Here is a 17,983-nt window from a genome sequence, read left to right as displayed (position 1 = left end):
TGGGATTACAGGTGTGAGCCACCGCGCCTGGTCTGCATTCAGTTTTAAAGGAAGATCTCTATGGCTTACTTTGGAAAATGGTTTGTTGGAAGCTGGCCTAGATGCAGGGACCCCTGTTGAGTAAGCAATTCCAAGATCCAGCCCCAAAACAATGGGAACGGGACTAGGGTCTGGTAGTGGTGATGAAGAAATGGGGAGAGATTTCAGAGCTGTTCTGGAGCCAGAATGAGCAGAACTTGGCCAAAATTGGGTGCGGCAAGTGAGAAAGAGAGCACTCGAAGAGGATGTTGTTTCTGGCTTGGATGATGGAAGGTGCCAGCTCCTTGCAATGGAGGAGAATAGAAGAGTCCTATTTGGGGGAAAAATGGAGAGTCTGTTTTGGACGCTCTGGGTCTGAGGTGTCCCAATCTCAGGTGTTCTGTGTGTGCACACGTGTGTGTGTGTATAGGTACTTGTACAAGTGCCTAATACATTCCAGGCCCTTACATCTGATAACAGTGTGTTCTCAATGATGAACTGGACAATCTATTGATAGTTCACCCTTGAAGGCTCTAGCAACCCTTGTCCAGGGCCTGGAAGGGTTAATTGAGGTGGAGAAGGGAGGATGGCAATTGGTCAATGATTCTCTCTGTCTTAGACAACACTAGCTGTTTTATGGCTGTGCTCTGCCCTTTCCATTTGGGGCCCCAGGATTGTAGGGCAAAGGCCAATAGGCAGTTTGTGGCTGTCAGCAGGAAGTAGTGAGCTCCTTTAGCTCCTGTAGATCCCACCCAAGCCCCTCCACAGCCATGGCTCCTTCTAACGCACAGTGTCCGTTTGGTAGAGGGCAAGCCATGGGCTACCCCAGTCACTGCCAGGCAGCTCTGAAGCCTTGCCTGTCTGTTGCAGGATGGAGAAGGAGGATTGAAGGCAGGGCAGCTGGGGTTGAGATCTGTGACCTTCTGCCCAGTGACCTGGTATTGTGCATCTGCTGGGTTGCTGGGGTAGAGATGAAGTCTTTCTTCCTTAGCCCAAACAAGTTAGGTCTTTGAAGATCTTACTCACTGCCTCGTAGGCTGCAACAGCCATATTTTCCAGGTTAAAAATGCCTCCCTTTGGTAACTATGGTCCGTGTGTGTGCATGTGGCACGTTTACATATGGGCGGGAGAGATCATTAAGGGAAGATTCACGCTCCTCAAGTAAAAAGAGACAAAATTATGGACATGAAATTAAGTACAGGGGTTTGGAAAGGGACTGTGAAATCAAGGAACAATCAGAGTTTACATTCAGGGTAAAATTGCCTCTGATGCTGATGGTAAGTGAGCATTTCTTGCTTCTAAGGCAGATGCAAAGCTGTGCAGGAACTGCTTGCTTGGAATGAAGGCGACTTCCACAGGGTGCTGAGTGCCTTTTTCCTCTCTGCCCACAGTGCCTGGCAGAGAGGACTAAAACAAGTAGCTACCATTTAGGTAAGGGCTTTGGTGGGCCATGTACTCCATGCCAGGCACTGTAACTACAATCATGGAAGGCTTTCCAGATGGGGAGGACAAGGACCAGAGGGGAAAAGTCTCTTGCCCAAGTTCACCCAGACTAGCAGAGGTTGAGCTGGGCTTTAAACTCAGGACTACATGAATACAAATCTATGGTCTTTCCAAAGCCACACTATAAAGATACACAGAAAAATTTGTGGAGTGAGTAAATGATTCACTGAATGAGTTAGCACATGAATGAATGATAAATGAAGAAATGATGAAATGAGTTAGTGAAAGAATACATCATCAAATGAAGAAGAGTCTCCCCTCACCACCCATTGCCCTTCTCTTATTTCCTCCTCTCCCTCCCTCTGGCCATCCTCTTCCATCTCCTCTTTACTGCCTCTTGTCTTCTCCCTTATCCCTCCCTTGTCTTCTCTTACCTCTCCTTTGTTCCTTCTTCTCTTCCCTCTTGCATTTCTCTCTCCTCCCTTCCTTCCTTGTTCCTCTCTTGTCTCCCTACTTTCCTTACCACTGTTTAGTATTTCCCCCTACTTTCCTTACCACCGTTTAGTATTTCTCCCTATGCACGTTCATCGCTTTTTTTTTTGAGTCAAGGTGTCACTTTGTCACTCAGGCTGGAATGCAGTGGTGCGATCACAGCTCATTGTAGCCTCAACCTCCTGGGCTCAAGTGATCCTCCCACCTCAGCCTCCTGAGTAGCTGAGACGGCAGGCACATGCCACCACACCTGGTTAATTTTTGTATTTTTTTTTTGTAGAGACAGAGTCTCATTATGTTGTCCAGGCTGGTCTCAAACTCCTGGACTCAAACAATCCTCCCGCCTCGGCCTTCCAAAGTCCTGGGATTACAGGCCTGAGCCCCTGCACCCAGTTGCACTCCCTATTTCTTGCATTTTTTTTTCTCTTCCCCAGCTGTCTCATCTCCCTGGTCCTTCCCCCACCACCGCTGTGTGGTTCTGTCCTCACCCCTTACCAAAAGAAATTAAAAACAAAACAAAAACTACAAACAAGAAGAGAGGAAAATAATGAAATAACACAAGCGGGCACTGGACATTTACTGGTGTCTGGTGCTACACTAGACATTAGAAACTGGCAGAGGACAAGGCACCTGCAGTTCCTGCATCCGTGGACCTCATCGGCTAGTGGGGAAGCCAGATACTGTGAGCCAAGAGGTGGGAAGGAACACGGTGGCCTGAGAACTTTCAGGTGGCCCCCACCTGTCTAGGGGCCCTGGAAGGCTCTTAGCATTTGAACTGAAACCTGAAAGGGTGAAGCAGCAGGCATCAACTGGGGAAGGGGAGTGGAGATGGATGCCCAGCCTGTGGAAGACCCAGACCTAACTGGGAGAGCCTTCCTCTTTGGAGGAAGTCAAAGGAACCCTGCAAGGATGGAACGGAAAAGGAAAGGGACATATGGAAGGGCAAAAAGGGTGGAAAGGGGACTGGGACCAGATACAGAAGGGCCTTTTGGGTCTGCTAACAACTGGAGGACTCTGTCCTAAAGGTAACGGGAAGCCATGGAGGGGTTTACCAGGAGGATGGCTTAGAGATGGTGCTGGCTGCCCAGAGGGCCAGTGGGGTGAGTGGCCTTCCTCTCTTTGACCTTCACTTCCTCATGTATAAACATCTAACTTACTCTGTGTGTGTGTGTGTGTGTGTGTGTGTGTGTGTGTGTGTGTGTAGTGGGGAGCTTGTTAACAGATGTGCATGCCTGGCCTGTGGACTGTGCAGTAAGTGTTGATAAAGGCACTCTTCCCTGACTTGATTTCCTTCTGCATCTTCTCCCAGGGGCCCACTCCTGCTTAAAAACACCATGCATGCAGGTGAGCTGTCCCCATGATTCCCACAGGGAGGGTGGCCCCAGATTGAGGGTGGGGGTGGTGGGAGGACTGGGGAGTTCATCCAGCAGTTAGATTGCTGCGTTGAGGCAGGTGTTTGACAGCTGTCCCATGGTCTCCTCCACATAGCCCACTTCACCCAGAACAGGCAAACTGTTAAGGCTATAGGCAGCTTTACCAGGGTTGCTCTGAGAACCTAGTGCCATGGGTACTGGCAGAGTAGTTCTAGCAACTTACGAGTTTGTCTCTGGCTTGGAGCACCCCAATCTTGCAAGGCTCGGGGCTCCTTGTTGGTGCACTTAGGTTACCCTGTCACATGTGGCCAGCTGGAAGTGGGGTAACTCATAACGAGGCTCTTCCTTCCCTTTTTCTGCCTTAAAGTAGAAGAGATTCTTCATTTGTCTGTATGTAAGCTTCCATTGTATAAATGGCACTGGGCTAGAAGCTAGGGTTGCCCCAGGGGCCAAGGTATACACAGTTTTTGTCATTGCAAAGTTCATCTCTAGCAAGAGCTAGACCACTAAATGAGTCACTGGAATGAAATGTGCTGAGTATTTTGCTAGAAGTAGGATTAAGCAAAGGATAATGAGAATTACCCCCATGCAATTTCACAAGCCGAGGGGATTGAGTTTGTTCAGGATCATGAGCCAGGAGGGAGCAGGTTGTGGTCAAAGAACGGAACTGAGAGACCGCGGAGGCAAGTGGCGAGTGATGGGATGGAAAGGTGAGCTGGGCACAGTCACCAGGGCCTTGTAAGTCACAGCAAGGGGCTTTCATCCTAAGAATAGTGGGAGCCCTGGAAAAGTCTTAACAGGTGTGGTATGGCTGCATTTGTCTTTTCTCTCTCTCGAGACTGCTTCTGGGAGCGTGACAGTTGGCTGCTGGAGAGAAAGGGGCACTGGCATTGAGAGACCTCCAGACTGGACATGGCCCTGAGCCCAGGGGCTAACCTGGTCTTCCATGAAGACCCAAAGATGACACCAAGTCTCCCCTCCTATGGGGCCCCAGGATTAGGGTCTGGTACCATCCCTCGGCCCCACCCAGACACGGCTCATGTGCCTGTGTTGAATCCACTTCCAAGTCCTGGCTTGGCTCTCGTTCCAGATCTTAATCCTTCTCTGAGTCCTGTCTCAGGGGAGGCCTCAGGCCTAGTGCCTGAAAACACCCCCAGACCTGATGACAGCAGGGCCATAACTCTAGCCTCCCTCCAGATCACCAGTTCTTGCTCTGGTGAAGCCCTGGACCTGGATTCCATGGATGTCTCAAGGCCTGAATCACAGGGGCACCTCTGTCCAGCCTCAAACCCCATTCTGAGTCCTAGCTCTACTGAGGCCCCTGGTCTGAGCTCCGGGAACCACCCTCAGTCAAATTCTGAAGATGCCTTCAAGTGCCTCTCAAGTAAGATTTTTGAGTTGGGTCAGAGAAACTCCAACCCTTCTAGGCATGAATTAAACCCATTTATAAGGCACCATTCCAGAGAAGGCCTGGTTCTGGGCCACTGCATCTCTAGGCCAAGCTCAAAAGCACTCCTTATTCCAGCCTCCAACTCTTCTCTCGACCTTGACTCCAATCCACTCAACATGGGCTCAAGAAACACCTCCAAGCTGAACCTCAATGTAGCTCCAGATTCTCGTGGGACCCTAATCCCAGACACAAACGAGACCATCACTTTGGCTTCACATAACATCTCTGGGTCTGTTTCAAAAGGAGCCTTTAGTACCACCTGGAGCACAAGTTCCAAGGGAACCATGAATGTGGCTTCCACCGGCCACCCCAGATCTGATTTGAACATGACCATCACTCAAGCCTCATATGTGACCCTGATTCCTGGCTCCAGTGATGGTATCAGCCTCCACTCCAGCACCCATGGGCCCAACTCCACCATCTCTCCACCCTCATGCATGACTCTAATCCTGGGTTCCAATGAGACTCTGAGCCTGGACTCCAGCCTCGTGTTCAGTGACACCTCCACCTTGACACTGAGCAGTCAGCAGGATGATGCCGAGGACAACAGCATCCACACTGTACCCCTGGAGGAGAATCTGGAGAGTTGGAGTGAGATGGCCAGCATTAAGGTGGGCCAGTTCCCGCTGGGACTCCCTACCTCCAACCCCGCAGGCAAGGATGCCACGACCTTGCAAGGCATCCCTGAGGGTAAGGCCAGGGCCGCAGTCCTAGAAAAAGCACTGTCCTGGGGGAATTCTGTCTTCAGACTCGTAGGGCAGGGAGAGGAGAAGGAAGGAAGGGGACAGCAGGCAGTTGATAACTTATGATCTATTAATTCTATACTAGACATCTAATAATCAGCCTCTGCTAGCAGTGTGACTTGGGACAAGCTACTTAATCTCCCTGAGCTTCAACTTCCTTAACTGTAATATCAGTATACAGCCGGGCGCAGTGGCTCATGCCTGTAATCCCAGCACTTTGGGAGGCTGAGGCAGGTGGATCATCTGAGTTGGGAGTTTGAGAGCAGCCTGGCCAACATGGTGAAACCCCGTCTCTACTAAAAATACAAAGAATTAGCCGGGCATAGTGGCGCATGCCTGTAATCCCAGCTACTCGGGAGGCTGAGGCAGGAGAATTGTTTAAACCTGGGAGGCAGAGGTTGCAGTGAGCTGAGATCTCGCCATTGCACTCCAGCGTGGGCAGTAAGGGCAAAACTCGTCTAAAAAAAAAAAATCACTGTATAATAATACTTCGACTTTGTCCAAATTATAAGTCTATTGTATCAACAGACTATCCCTTCCATTCAAAATGTATGTCTCTTTCTTCCTTGATACATTTCAGACCTGGCTTCTCAGGTCTGAGCAAGGCCTTGGGGTCCTGTCTGGAACCTGTGCCTCCCTTCTGATATGTAGGATTTCTGTAAATTAATCCCCTGTCAGTTTCTGATGCTGTAAATATCTTTTCTTAATCAATTTTTATTTGTCCATTCACCAATACCGATTAAGATTTTTTAAAAAGGACCATGGTGTTGTAAGTAGGTGTTCATATCTAATGAGAATCCCCCCCCTTTTTTTTTTTGAGAGGGAGTCTCATTCTGCAGCCCAGGAATGCAATGGCTCGATCTCGGCTCACTGTAACCTCTGCCTCCTGAGTTCAAGTGATTCTCCTGCCTCAACCTCTTGAGTAGCGGGAATTAGAGGCACCCACCGCTCTACGCAGCTAATTTTTATATTTTTAGCAGAGACAAGGTTTCGCCATGTTGATCAGGCTGGTCTTGTACTCCTGACCTCAGGTTAGCTATTAGTAAATAACATTTTATTTTATTTTTTGAGACAAAAGTCTCACTCTGTTGCCCAGGCTGGAGTTCAATGGTGTGATCATAGCTCCCTGCAGCTTCGAATTCCTGGACTCAGGAGACCCTCCTGCCGCAGCCTCCCAAGTAGCTAGGACTACAGGTGCACAACACACCACTACACCTGAGTAATTTTATTTTTTATGTTTTGTAGACATGGAGCCTTGCTATGTTGCCCAGGCTGGTCTTGAACTCCTGGCCTCAAGCTATCCTCCCAGCTCATCCTCCCAGAACTCTGTGACTATAGGCATATTCCACCATGCCCAGCCTCTGCACATTTTAGAATGCATTTCTAGGGTTTCTTAGGGATTTTTTTAGGGCCTCAAAAAAGTCTTGTTGGCATTTTTTAAAGAATGTTATCAACTTATTTACGGATTCATGTTTTCCTTTACATAGGATATATGCTTTACTAGGATTTAAAAAATTCTTCTTAGAAGTCTAGTGCACCCTGGGATGGGTTAATCGTAGATACTCTACAGTATTTTTTTTTTTTTTTTTGAAGATGGAGTCTTGCTCCATCACCCAGGCTGGAGTGCAATGGCGCAATCTCCACTCTCCACAACCTCCACCCCCTGGGTTCAAGTGATTCTCTTGCCTCAACCTCCCGAGTAGCTGGGATTATAGGTACGTGCCACCACGCCCAGCTAATTTTTTGTATTTTTAGTAGAGATGGGGTTTCACCATGTTGGCCAGGATGGTCTCTAACTCCTGACCTCGTGATCTGCCCACCTTGGCCTCCCAAAGTGCTGGGATTGCAGGCATGAGCCACCGTGCCCAGCCTATAGTATCTTATTTTCTAATAAAATTTTTACTTGGTATTGATGATGCTGGTGATCTAGAGGAACTTTTTTTTTTTTTGCAAGTTTTTCTTTTTTTGAAAAAAACTTTGTGGAAATATAACTGTAAATACAATTTGCTCTTTTTTTTTGTTTTGTTTTTTGTTTTTGTTTTTTTTTTGAGACGGAGTCTTGCTCTGTATCCCGGGCTGGACTGCAGTGGCCGGATCTCAGCTCACTGCAAGCTCCGCCTCCCGGGTTTACGCCATTCTCCTGCCTCAGCCTCCTGAGTAGCTGGGACTACAGGCGCCCACCACCTCGCCCGGCTAGTTTTTTGTATTTTTAGTAGAGACGGGGTTTCACCGTGTTAGCCAGGATGGTCTCGATCTCCTGACCTCGTGATCCGCCCGTCTCGGCCTCCCAAAGTGCTGGGATTACAGGCTTGAGCCACCGCGCCCGGCCACAATTTGCTCTTTTAAAGTATGTAATTTAATGGCTTTTTATATACACAGAATTGTGCAACCATCACTACAATCAATTTTAGAACATTTTCACCATCCCTAAAAGAAACCCTGCACCCCTTAGACATCATCCTCAATCCATGCCAGCTCTCAACCCAGCCCTGGGCAATCACTAGTCTACTTTTTGTCTCTATAGTTCACCTATTTTGGACATTTTATATAAATAGAATCATGTAATATGTCATCCTTTGTGACTGGCTTCTTTCACTTAGCAGAAGGTATTCAAGGTTCATCCTCTTTGTAGCATGTATCAGTACTTCATTCCTTGTTATGGCTAAATAATATTCCATATATAGACACGCCACATTTTGTTTATGTCAGTTGATTGCCATTTGGGTTGTTTCTATCTTTTGGCTATTTTATTTTGTATTTTTATTTTGTATTTTTTTGGGACAGGGTCTCACTCTGTCACCCAGGCTGGAGTGCAGTGGCATGATCTCGGCTCACTGCAACCTCCACCTCCCAGACTGAAGCAATCCTCCCACCACAGCCTCCCAAGTGGCTAGGACCACAGGCATGCACCACCACACCTGGCTAACTTTTGTATATTTTGTAGAGGCAGGGTCTCACTGTGTTGCCCAGGCTGGTCTTGAACTCCTGGGATCAAGCAATCCTGTCTCCTTAGCTTCCCAAAGTGCTGGCATTACAGGCATGAGCCACCATGCCTGGCCAATTTACTAATATTTTTCTTCTATTCTGTTGATTGCCTTTTCATTTTCTTGATGGTGTCCTTTGAAACACAAAGGTTTTAAATTTTGACATTGCCCAATTTGTCTAATTTTTCTTTTATTGTTTGTGCTTTTGGTATCATATTTAAAGAAACCATTGCCTAGTCCAAGATCATGAAGATTTATGCCCATGTTTTCTTCTAAGAGTATAATAATGTTAGCTCTTACCTTTAAGTCTTAGGTACAATTTGTGCTAATTTTTGTTTATGGTGTGAGGTGGGGATTCAGCTTCATTATTTTGCATGTGGATGTTCAGTTATTATTGTCATATAATTCACAAGCCATATAATTCACCCATTTAAAATGTGTCAGCCGGGCATGGTGACCCATGCCTGTAATCCCAGCACTTTGGGAGGCTGAGGCAGGTGGATCACTTGAGGTCAAGGGTTCAAAACCAGCCTGGTCAACATGGTGAAACGCTGTCTCTACTAAAAATACAAAAAATTAGCTGGGGCTGGGTGCAGTGGCTCATGCCTGTAATCCCAATACTTTGAGAGGCTGAGGCAAGCAAATCACGAGGTCAGGAGTTCGAGACCAGCCTGATCAACATGGTGAAATCCCGTCTCTACTAAAAATACAAAAATTAGCCAGGCATGGTGGCACGCACCTGTAATTCCAGCTACTCAGGAGGCTGAGGCAGGAGAATTGTTTGAACCTGGGAGGCAGAGATTGCAACGAGCCGAGATTAAGCTACTGCACTCCAGCCTCGGCGACAGAGCGAGACACCATCTCAAAAAAAAAAAAAAAAAAAAAAAATTAGCCGGGTATGGTGGCACATGCCTATAATCCCAACTATTTGGGAATGGCTTGAGACTTGGAGGCGGAGGTTGCAGTGAGCCAAGATTACGCCACTGCAGCCTGGATGATGGAGTGAGACTTTGTCTCAATAAATAGATAAATAAATAAATTAACTAAATTAAAAATAAATAAAAAATAAAAATAAAATGTGTCATTTGCAGAGTGCAGTGGCTCATGCCTATAATCCCAGCATTTTGGGAGGCTGAGGCAGGAGGATTGCTTGAGCCCAGGAGTTCAAGACCAGCCTGGGCAACATAGGAATACCCTGTCTCTACAAAAAACAAAAATAAATTAGCTAGACATGGTGGTGTGTGCCTGTGGTCCCAGCTACTCAGGATACTGAGCTGGGAGGATTGCTTGAGCCCAGGTACTGGAGGCTACAATGAGCTGTGATTGTACCGCTGCCCTTCAGGTTGGGCAATAGAGTGAGACCTTGTCTTTTCAAAAAACAAAAACAAAAAAAACCAAAGTGTGATTCAATGGTTTAGGTTATATTCCATTTTTTAGTGCCTCTGTTTTTGGTGCCATTTCCAAGAAATTGTTGTGAAATCCAGTGTCATGAAGATTTTCCCCTGTGTTTTATAGTTTTGGCTCTTAAATTCTTTGAGTTAAATTTTGTATATATATATAAGGTAAGAGTCCAAATTTATTCTTATTTTTTATTTATTTTATTTATTTATTTTTTGAGACAGAGTCTTGTTCTGACACCCAGGCTGGAGTGCAATGGCATGGTCTCGACTCACTGCAACCTCCACCTCCCAGGTTCAAGCAATTCTCCTGCCTCAATCTCCCGAGTAGCTGGGACTACCGGCAGCTGCCACCACACCTGGCTAATTTTTGTATTTTTAGTAGAGATGGGGTTTCACTATGTTGGCCAGGCTGGTCTCAAACTCTTGACCTCATGATCTGCCCACCTTGGCCTCCCAAAGTGCTGGGATTACAGGCGTGAGCCACAGTGTCCGGCCCGTTTATTTATTTATTTATTTATTTATTTATTTATTTAGATGGAGTCTTGCTGTCATCCAGGCTGGAGTGCAATGGTGCCATCTTGGCTCACTGCAACCTCTGCCTCCCAGGTTCAAACCATTCTCCTGCCTCGGCTTCCCAAGTAGCTGGGACTACAGGCATGCATCATCATGCCTGGTTAATTTTTGTGTTTTTAGTAGAGATGGGGTTTAGTGGAGACCATGTTGGTCAGACTGGTCTCCAACTCCTGACCTCGTGATCCACCCACCTCGGCCTCCCAAAGTGCCGGGATTACAGGTGTGAGCCACAGTGCCCGGCCTATTTATTTATTTATTTATTTATTTATTGAGACAGAGTCTTGCTTTGTTATCCAGGCTGGAGTGTAATGGCGCGATCTCGGCTCACTGCAACCTCTGTCTCCCAGGTTCAAGCCATTCTCCTGCCTCAGCCTCATGCAGCTGGGACTACAGGCATGCATCATCATGCCTGGCTAATTTTTGTAGTTCTAGTAGAGACGGAGTTTCACCATGTTGACCAGGCTGGTCTTGAACTCCTGACCTCAAGCGATCTGCCTGCCTCGGCCTTCCAGAGTGCTGGGATTACAGGCATGAGCCACCACACCCGTCCCAATGTATTCTTTTTTAATTGGAAAGTTTTTTTTTTTTTTTTTCCTGGCTGAGTGTGGTGGCTCACGCCTGTAATCCCAGCACTTTGGGAGGCTGTGGTGGGCAAATCACCTGAGGTCAGGAGTTTCAGATCAGCCTGGCCAACATGGCAAATCCCCATCTCTACTAAAAATACAAAATCTGCTGGTGATGGCACACTCCTGTAATCTCAGCTACTTGGGAGGCTGAGGCAGGAGAATCGCTTGAACCCTGGAGATGGAGGTTGCAGTGAGCTGAGATTGAGCCACTGCACTCCAGCCGTGGTGACAGAGCAAGACTCCATCTCAAAAAAGAAAAAAAAATGTTTTTTTTTTCAGGTTGGGTGTGGTGGCTCACGCCTGTAATTGCAACACTTTGGGAAGCTGAGGTGGGTGGATCGCCTGAGGTCAGGAGTTTGAGACCAGCCTGGCCAACATGGTGAAACCCTGTCTCTACTAAAAATACAAAAATTAGCTGATGTGGTGGCCAGGGCCTGTAATCCCAGCTACTCGGGAGGCTCCTGCTTGAACCCGGGAGGCAGAGGTTGCAGAAAGCCAAGATCATGCCACTGCATTCCAGCCTGGGTGACAGAGCAGGACTCTGTCTCAAAGTCAATAAATAAATAAAATAAAATTAAAATTAAAAAGTTTTTTTTCTAATTTTTTAATTGTGGTAAAATATACATAACAAAATTTACCATCTAGGCCAGCACAATGACTCATCCCTGTAATATCAGTGCTTTGAGAAGCCAAGGCAGGAAGATTACTTGAAGTCAGCAGTTTGGGACCAGCTCAGGCGACATAGCAAGACTCTGTCTGTACAAAAAACAAAAAAATCCTTACCATCTTTTTTTTTTTTTTTAAGAGATCATCTCACTCTGTTGCCTGGGCTGGAGTCCAGTGTCATGATCTTGCCTCACTGCAACCTCCACTTCTGGGGCTCAAGTGATCCTCCTGCCTTAGCCTCCCGAGCAGCTGGGACTACAAGCACGTGCCACCATACTTAGCTAATTTTTTTGTATTTTTAGTAGATACAGGGTTTCACCATGTTACCCAGGCTGGTCTTGAACTTCTGTGCTCAAGTGATCCACTGCCTCAGCCTTCCAATGTGCTGGGATTACAGGCATGAGCCACCATGTCCAGCCAAACCTTACCATCTCAAACATTTTAAAATTATTATTATTTTTTAGGGTCAGGGTCTCACTCTGTCACCCCAGCTGGAGTGCAGTGGAGCGATGATAGCTCACTGCAGTCTCAAACTCCTGGGATCAAGTGATTCTTTCACCTCAGCCTCCCAAGTAGCTACAACTGTAGGCACACACCACCACATCTAGCTAATTTTAATATTTTGTAGCGACGAGACCTTGCTATGTTGCCCAGGCTGGTCTTGAACTCCTGGCTCAAGTGATCTTCCTGCCTTGGGTTCCCCAAGTGCTGGGATTTCAGGCATGATCCATCACACCTGGCCCTATCTTTTGTTTTTTTTGAGATGGAGTCTCACTCTGCCGCCCAGGCTGGAGTGCAGTGGCCAGATCTCAGCTCACTGCAAGCTCTGTCTCCTGGGTTTACGCCATTCTCCTGCCTCAGCCTCCCGAGTAGCTGAGACTGCAGGCTCCTGCCACCTCGCCCGGCTAGTTTTTTGTATTTTTTAGTAGAGATGGGGTTTCACCATGTTAGCCAGGATGGTCTCGATCTCCTGACCTCGTGATCCGCCCGCCTCGGCCTCCCAAGGTGCTGGGATTACAGGCTTGAGCCACTGCACCCAGCCACCTGGCCCTATCTTAACCTTTTTTTTTTTTTTTTTTTTTGAGATGGAGTCTCACACTGTTGCCCATGTTGGAGTGCAGTGGTATGATCCTAGCTCACTGCAACCTCTGCCTCCCATTTTCAAACAATATTCCTGCTTCAGCCTCCCGAGTAGCTAGGACTACAAGTGTGTGCTACCATGCCTGGCTTATTTTGGTAGTTTTAGTAGAGATGGGGTTTTACCTCATTGGCCAGGCTGGTCTTGAACTCCTGACCTCAGGTGATCCACCTGCCTAAGTCTCCCAAAGTGCTGGGATTACAGGTGTGAGTCACCGTAACTGGCCAGCCATTTTTAAGTGAACAGTTTAATACAGTGGTATTAAATATATTCATAATGTGCAACTATTGGCACCATTTCTTCTCCATAACTATTTTCATCTTATGAACTTCAAACTCCATATGCATTAAACAATAGCCTCCCATTTTCCAGTCCCCCAGCCCCTAGCCACCACCATTCTACTGTTTCTATAATTTTCACTACTCTAGGTACCTCATGTAATAACTTCATTCTTTTGCATGTGGATAGCCAGTTTTTCTTGCTCTATTTGTTGAAAAAACTGTCCTTTCCCCAATGAATGTTCTTAGTATTCTTGTCAAAAATAGACTTACCATAAATGTGTTTATTTCTGGATACTCTGCTTCGTTTCATTGGTCTATATGTCTGTCCTTGTACGAGTACCATGCTGTTTTGATTATCATAGCTTTGTGGTATGTTTTGAAATCAGGAAGTATGAGTCCTTCAGCTTTGTTCTTCTTTCAAGATTGTTTTGGCTATCAGGGCCACTCTTCGCCTTTTTAATAGGAGCATTTTGTCCATCAGCTCAGTTTAAAACAATGTATTTTCAAATTATAGTAGCCTTTTAAAAACTTTTTTGGGGTATAACATGGATCAGTAAAATATGTAAAGAGTGCTAGTCATCTCAAATGTATAGCTTAATGAAAATTTATGTAAGTATACACTGTGGTAGCTACCACTCAGATCAAGTCCCAGAAGCCCAGAAGCTTCCCTTGTGTCCCTTTTCAATCAGTATCCCTTCTTCTGGGGCAAGATTTTTCAGCTTTGGCACTATTGATATTTTGTGTTGGGAAATTCTTTGTCGTGTGTGTGGGTCTATGTTGGTGGTGGGGATGGGGGTGCTGTTCTGTGCATTATCAGATGCACTCATCCCTGGACTCTACTCAGTAGATGCTAGTAGCAAACTCCCATTGCCACCCTCAAGTTGTAAAAACCAAAATGGTTTCCAGACATTGCTGAATGTTCCATGGTGGGGGGGGACAACTGCTCTTGGTTGATAATCACTGCCCTGGAGGTGACAATTCCGATTTGCATCACCATAGACTAGTTTTGCCTATTCTTGAACTTATTGCCAATGGAATACTACTGTATTTACTCTGTGTGTGTGTGTGTGGGTTTTTTTTGTTTTTTTTTTTTTTGAGACAGAAGTTCGCTGTTGTTGTCCAGGCTGGAGTGCAATAGTGCGATCTCGGCTCACTGCAACCTCTGCCTCCCAGGTTCAAGTGATTCTCCTGCCTCAACCTCCTGAGTAACTGGGATTACAGGCATGCACCACCACGCTCAGCTAGTTTTTTGTATTTTAATTTTGATTGATTTATTTATTTTTTGAGATGGAGTCTCACTCTGTTGCCCAGGCTGGAGTGCAATGGCACAATCTCGGCTCACTGCAACCTCCACCTTCGGGGTTCAAGCAATTATCTTGCCTCAGCCTCCTGAGTAACTGGGATTAGAGGTGTCTGCCACCACACCTGGCTAATTTTTGTTGTTGTTGTTGTTTTTTGTTTGTTTGTTTTTGTTTGTTTTTGAGATGGAGTTTCACTCTTGTTGCCCAGGCTGGAGTGCAATGGCGTGATCTAGGCTCACCGCAACCTCTGCCTCTGGGTTCAAGCAATTCTCCTGCCTTAGCCTCCTGAGTAGCTGGAATTACAGGTGTTAGCCACCACATCTGGCTAATTTTGTATTTTTAGTAGAGACAAGATTTCTGCATGTTGGTCAGGCTGGTCTTGAACTCCCGACCTCAGGTGATCCACCTGCCTCGGTCTCCCAAAGTGCCAGGATTACAAGCGTGAGTCACTGTGCCTGGCCATATTTACTGTTTTGACCCTGGCTTCTTTAGCTCAACATTATGTCTGTTGGATTCATCCATATTGTGTATTTCAATAGTAGATTGTTTTTTGTTGTTCTGTAGTATTCCATTGTATGGATATACCACAGTTTGTTTATTTATTCTGCTGCTGATGGACATTAGAATTTTTCCTATTTTTTGGATGTTATTAATAAAGTGGCTGTGAACGTTGTTGATCATGACTTTTGGTGCAGAGATACACTTATTTATCTGAGTAGAATTTCTGGGTCATAGTGCAGGCATATTTATAGCTTTAAGAGATACTGCCAAACAGTTTTTCAAAGTGGTAATCTTAGACTTTTTGTGCTGCCATAACAAAATGCCTGAGACTGAGTAATTTATAAACAACAGGAATTTATTTTCTCACAGTTCTGGAGACTGGAAGTCCAAGATCAAGGCAGCAGCATTTGGTGTCTGGTGAGGGCCTGCTTGCTGTATCCCTACATGGTGGAAGGTGGAAGGACAAAAAGGGGCTGAACTCTGTATGAAGCCTCTTTTATAAAAGCCTTAATCCCATTCTAGATGGTGGAGCCCTCACAATTTGACCACCTCCTAAAGTCTTTGCCTCTTAATACTATTGCATTGGAGATTAAGTTCAACATGAATTTTGAAGGGGACATAAATATTCAAACCACAGCAATGACTGAATTAATTTACGCTTCCACAAACTATGTGAGTTTCAATTGTTCCACATTCTCACCAACATTTGGCATTATCAGTTAAAAAATTTGTCGTCAGGCCGGGTGCAGTGGCTCATGCCTGTAATCCCCGCACTTTGGGAAGCCGAGGCAGGTGGATCACCTGAGGTCGGGAGTTCGAGACCAGCCTGACCAGTGTGGAGAAATCCTGTCTCTACTAAAAATACAAAAAATTAGCCGGGCATGGTGGCACATGCCTGTAGTCCCAGTTACTCAGGAAGATGAGGTAAGAGAATCGCTTGAACCTGGGAGGTGGAGGTTGCGGTGAGCCGAGATTGTACCATTGCACTCCAGCCTGGGCAACAAAAGCGAAACTCCATCTCAAAAAAAAGGAAAAAAAAGAGAAAAATAAAAAATAAAAAAATAAAAAGTTGTAGTCATTCTAGGGGGTTTCTGTCTAGTGATAGTTCATTGTGGTTTTAATTTGCATATCTTGATAACTACTGATATTAAGCACTTTTTTACATGATTATTGCCAATTTGCATATCCTCTTTTGTGCAGTACCAGTTCAAATATTTTGCACTTTTTTTTTTTTTTAATTTCAGAAGGGAACAACATGTACATTTTGCTCATTTAAAAACATTGGAGTGTCTCTTTTTCTTATTGGTTTGTGGGAATTCTTTATGTAATCTAGATATGAGTTCTTTGTTAGATACATGAATTTTGATTTTGACTATTTTTTCCGAGTCTGTGGCTTGATGAAGCCTTTTATTTATCTTTAAATTAAATTAAATTAAATTAAAAATTTTTTAAAGAAATGAGGTCTCATTCTGTTGCCCAGGCTGGAGTGGAGTGGAGTGGCACAATCATAGCTCACTGCAGACTCAAACTCCTGGGCTCAAGTGATCCTCCTGCCTCAGCCTCCCAAGTAGCTGGAATTACAGGCATGTGCCACGCGCCTGTCTAATTTTGTATTTTTAGTAGAGATGAGATTTCTCCGTGTTGATCCGGCTGGTTTTGAACTTCTGTCCTCAGGTGATCTGCCCACCTCGGCCTCCCAAAGTGCTGGTATTACAGGCATGAACCACCACGTCTGGCCTTGTTCACTTTTATCAACTATGCTTAGAACAGTACTGATCATATAGTAGGTACTTAAAAATATTATTTATTTATTTATTTATTTATTTATTTATTTATTTATTTTGAGACAGTGTTTCGCTCTTGTCACCCAGGCTGGAGTGCAGTGGAGCAATCTCAGCTCACTATAACCTCTGCCTCCTGGGTTCAAGTGATTCTCCTGCCTCAGCCTCTTGAGTAGCTGGGATTACAGGCGCCTGCCACTATGCCCAGCTAATTTTTGTATTTTTAGTAGAGACGGAGTTTCACCACATTGGCTAGGTTGGTCTTGAACTCCTGACCTCAGGTGACCCACCTGCCTTGGCCTCCCAAAGTGCTGATATTACAGGTGTGAGCTGCCACCCTCGGCCTTAAAAATATTTTTAAAATGATTTTTAAAAACCAACCTAGGGCTGGGCATGGTGGCTTACATCTGTAATACGTAGCGCTTTGAGAGGTCGAGGCAGGAATATTGCTTGAACCCAGGAGTTCACAACCAGCCCGGGCAACAAAATGAGACCATCATCTCTACAAAAAATTTAACAATTAGCCAAATGTGGTGGCATGGGCCTGTAGCGCCAACTAGTTGGGAGGCTGAGGTAGGGGGATCACTTGAGCCCAGGAGGTCGAGACTGCAGTGAGCCATGATTGCACCACTGCATTCCAGCCTGAATGACAGAGCAAGACTCTGTCTGCAAACAAAACCCAACAAAACTTAGAGAAAAGTTGAGCTGGGTGTGGTGGCTCATGCCTGTAATCCCAGCACTTTGGGAGGCCAAGGTGGGCAGATCACTTGAAGCCAGCAGTTCAAGACCAGCCTGACCAAAAAGGTGAAATCCTGTCTCTACTAAAAATACAAAAATTAGCCAGGCAGGGTGGCACACACCTATAAACCCAGCTTCTCAGCAGGAGGATGTGGGAGAATTACTTGAACCTGGGAGGTGGAGGTTGAAGTGAGCCGAGATCGGCGCCACTATACTCCAGCCTGAGAAACAGAGTGAGACTTCATCTCAAAGAAAAAAAAAAGTTGAAAATGTACTATAAATTTTTTTCCTTGAATCATTTAAGAATAAGTTTCCAAATGATGCTTCATCACCCCTGAATTTCAGAGTGTACTTCTTACAAAAAAGGATAAAATATAACTATCACAATCAAGTAATTAATATTGATACACAGCTACCATGTAATCCTCAGGCCCTATTCAAAAGCCACCAATTTTCCCAGTAATGTTCTCCACAG

At 45.6% G+C, this 17,983-nt stretch overlaps 1 protein-coding gene across 6 annotated transcripts in view; it reads left to right on the top strand.

The window, feature by feature from the left end:
* The first annotated feature begins 3,262 nt into the window (after positions 1 to 3,262).
* Positions 3,263 to 17,983, top strand: part of MROH7 (maestro heat like repeat family member 7) — a 62,034-nt gene continuing 47,313 nt past the window's right edge. For all 6 annotated transcript variants that reach the window (XM_007978635.3, XM_007978633.3, XM_007978640.3 and 3 more), the window contains exons 1-2: positions 3,263 to 3,297; positions 4,165 to 5,466. In XM_007978635.3, the coding sequence (XP_007976826.2) occupies positions 4,239 to 5,466 (1,228 nt within the window). In that variant the 5' untranslated portion in view covers positions 3,263 to 3,297; positions 4,165 to 4,238. The remainder of the gene's footprint in view (positions 3,298 to 4,164; positions 5,467 to 17,983) is intronic.

The sequence above is a fragment of the Chlorocebus sabaeus genome, chromosome 20 (genome assembly GCF_047675955.1).
Source record: "Chlorocebus sabaeus isolate Y175 chromosome 20, mChlSab1.0.hap1, whole genome shotgun sequence".
Taxonomy (NCBI): domain Eukaryota; kingdom Metazoa; phylum Chordata; class Mammalia; order Primates; family Cercopithecidae; genus Chlorocebus; species Chlorocebus sabaeus.
Note: the sequence above shows the minus strand (reverse complement) of the source record. Positions and strands in the feature narration are given on the sequence as shown.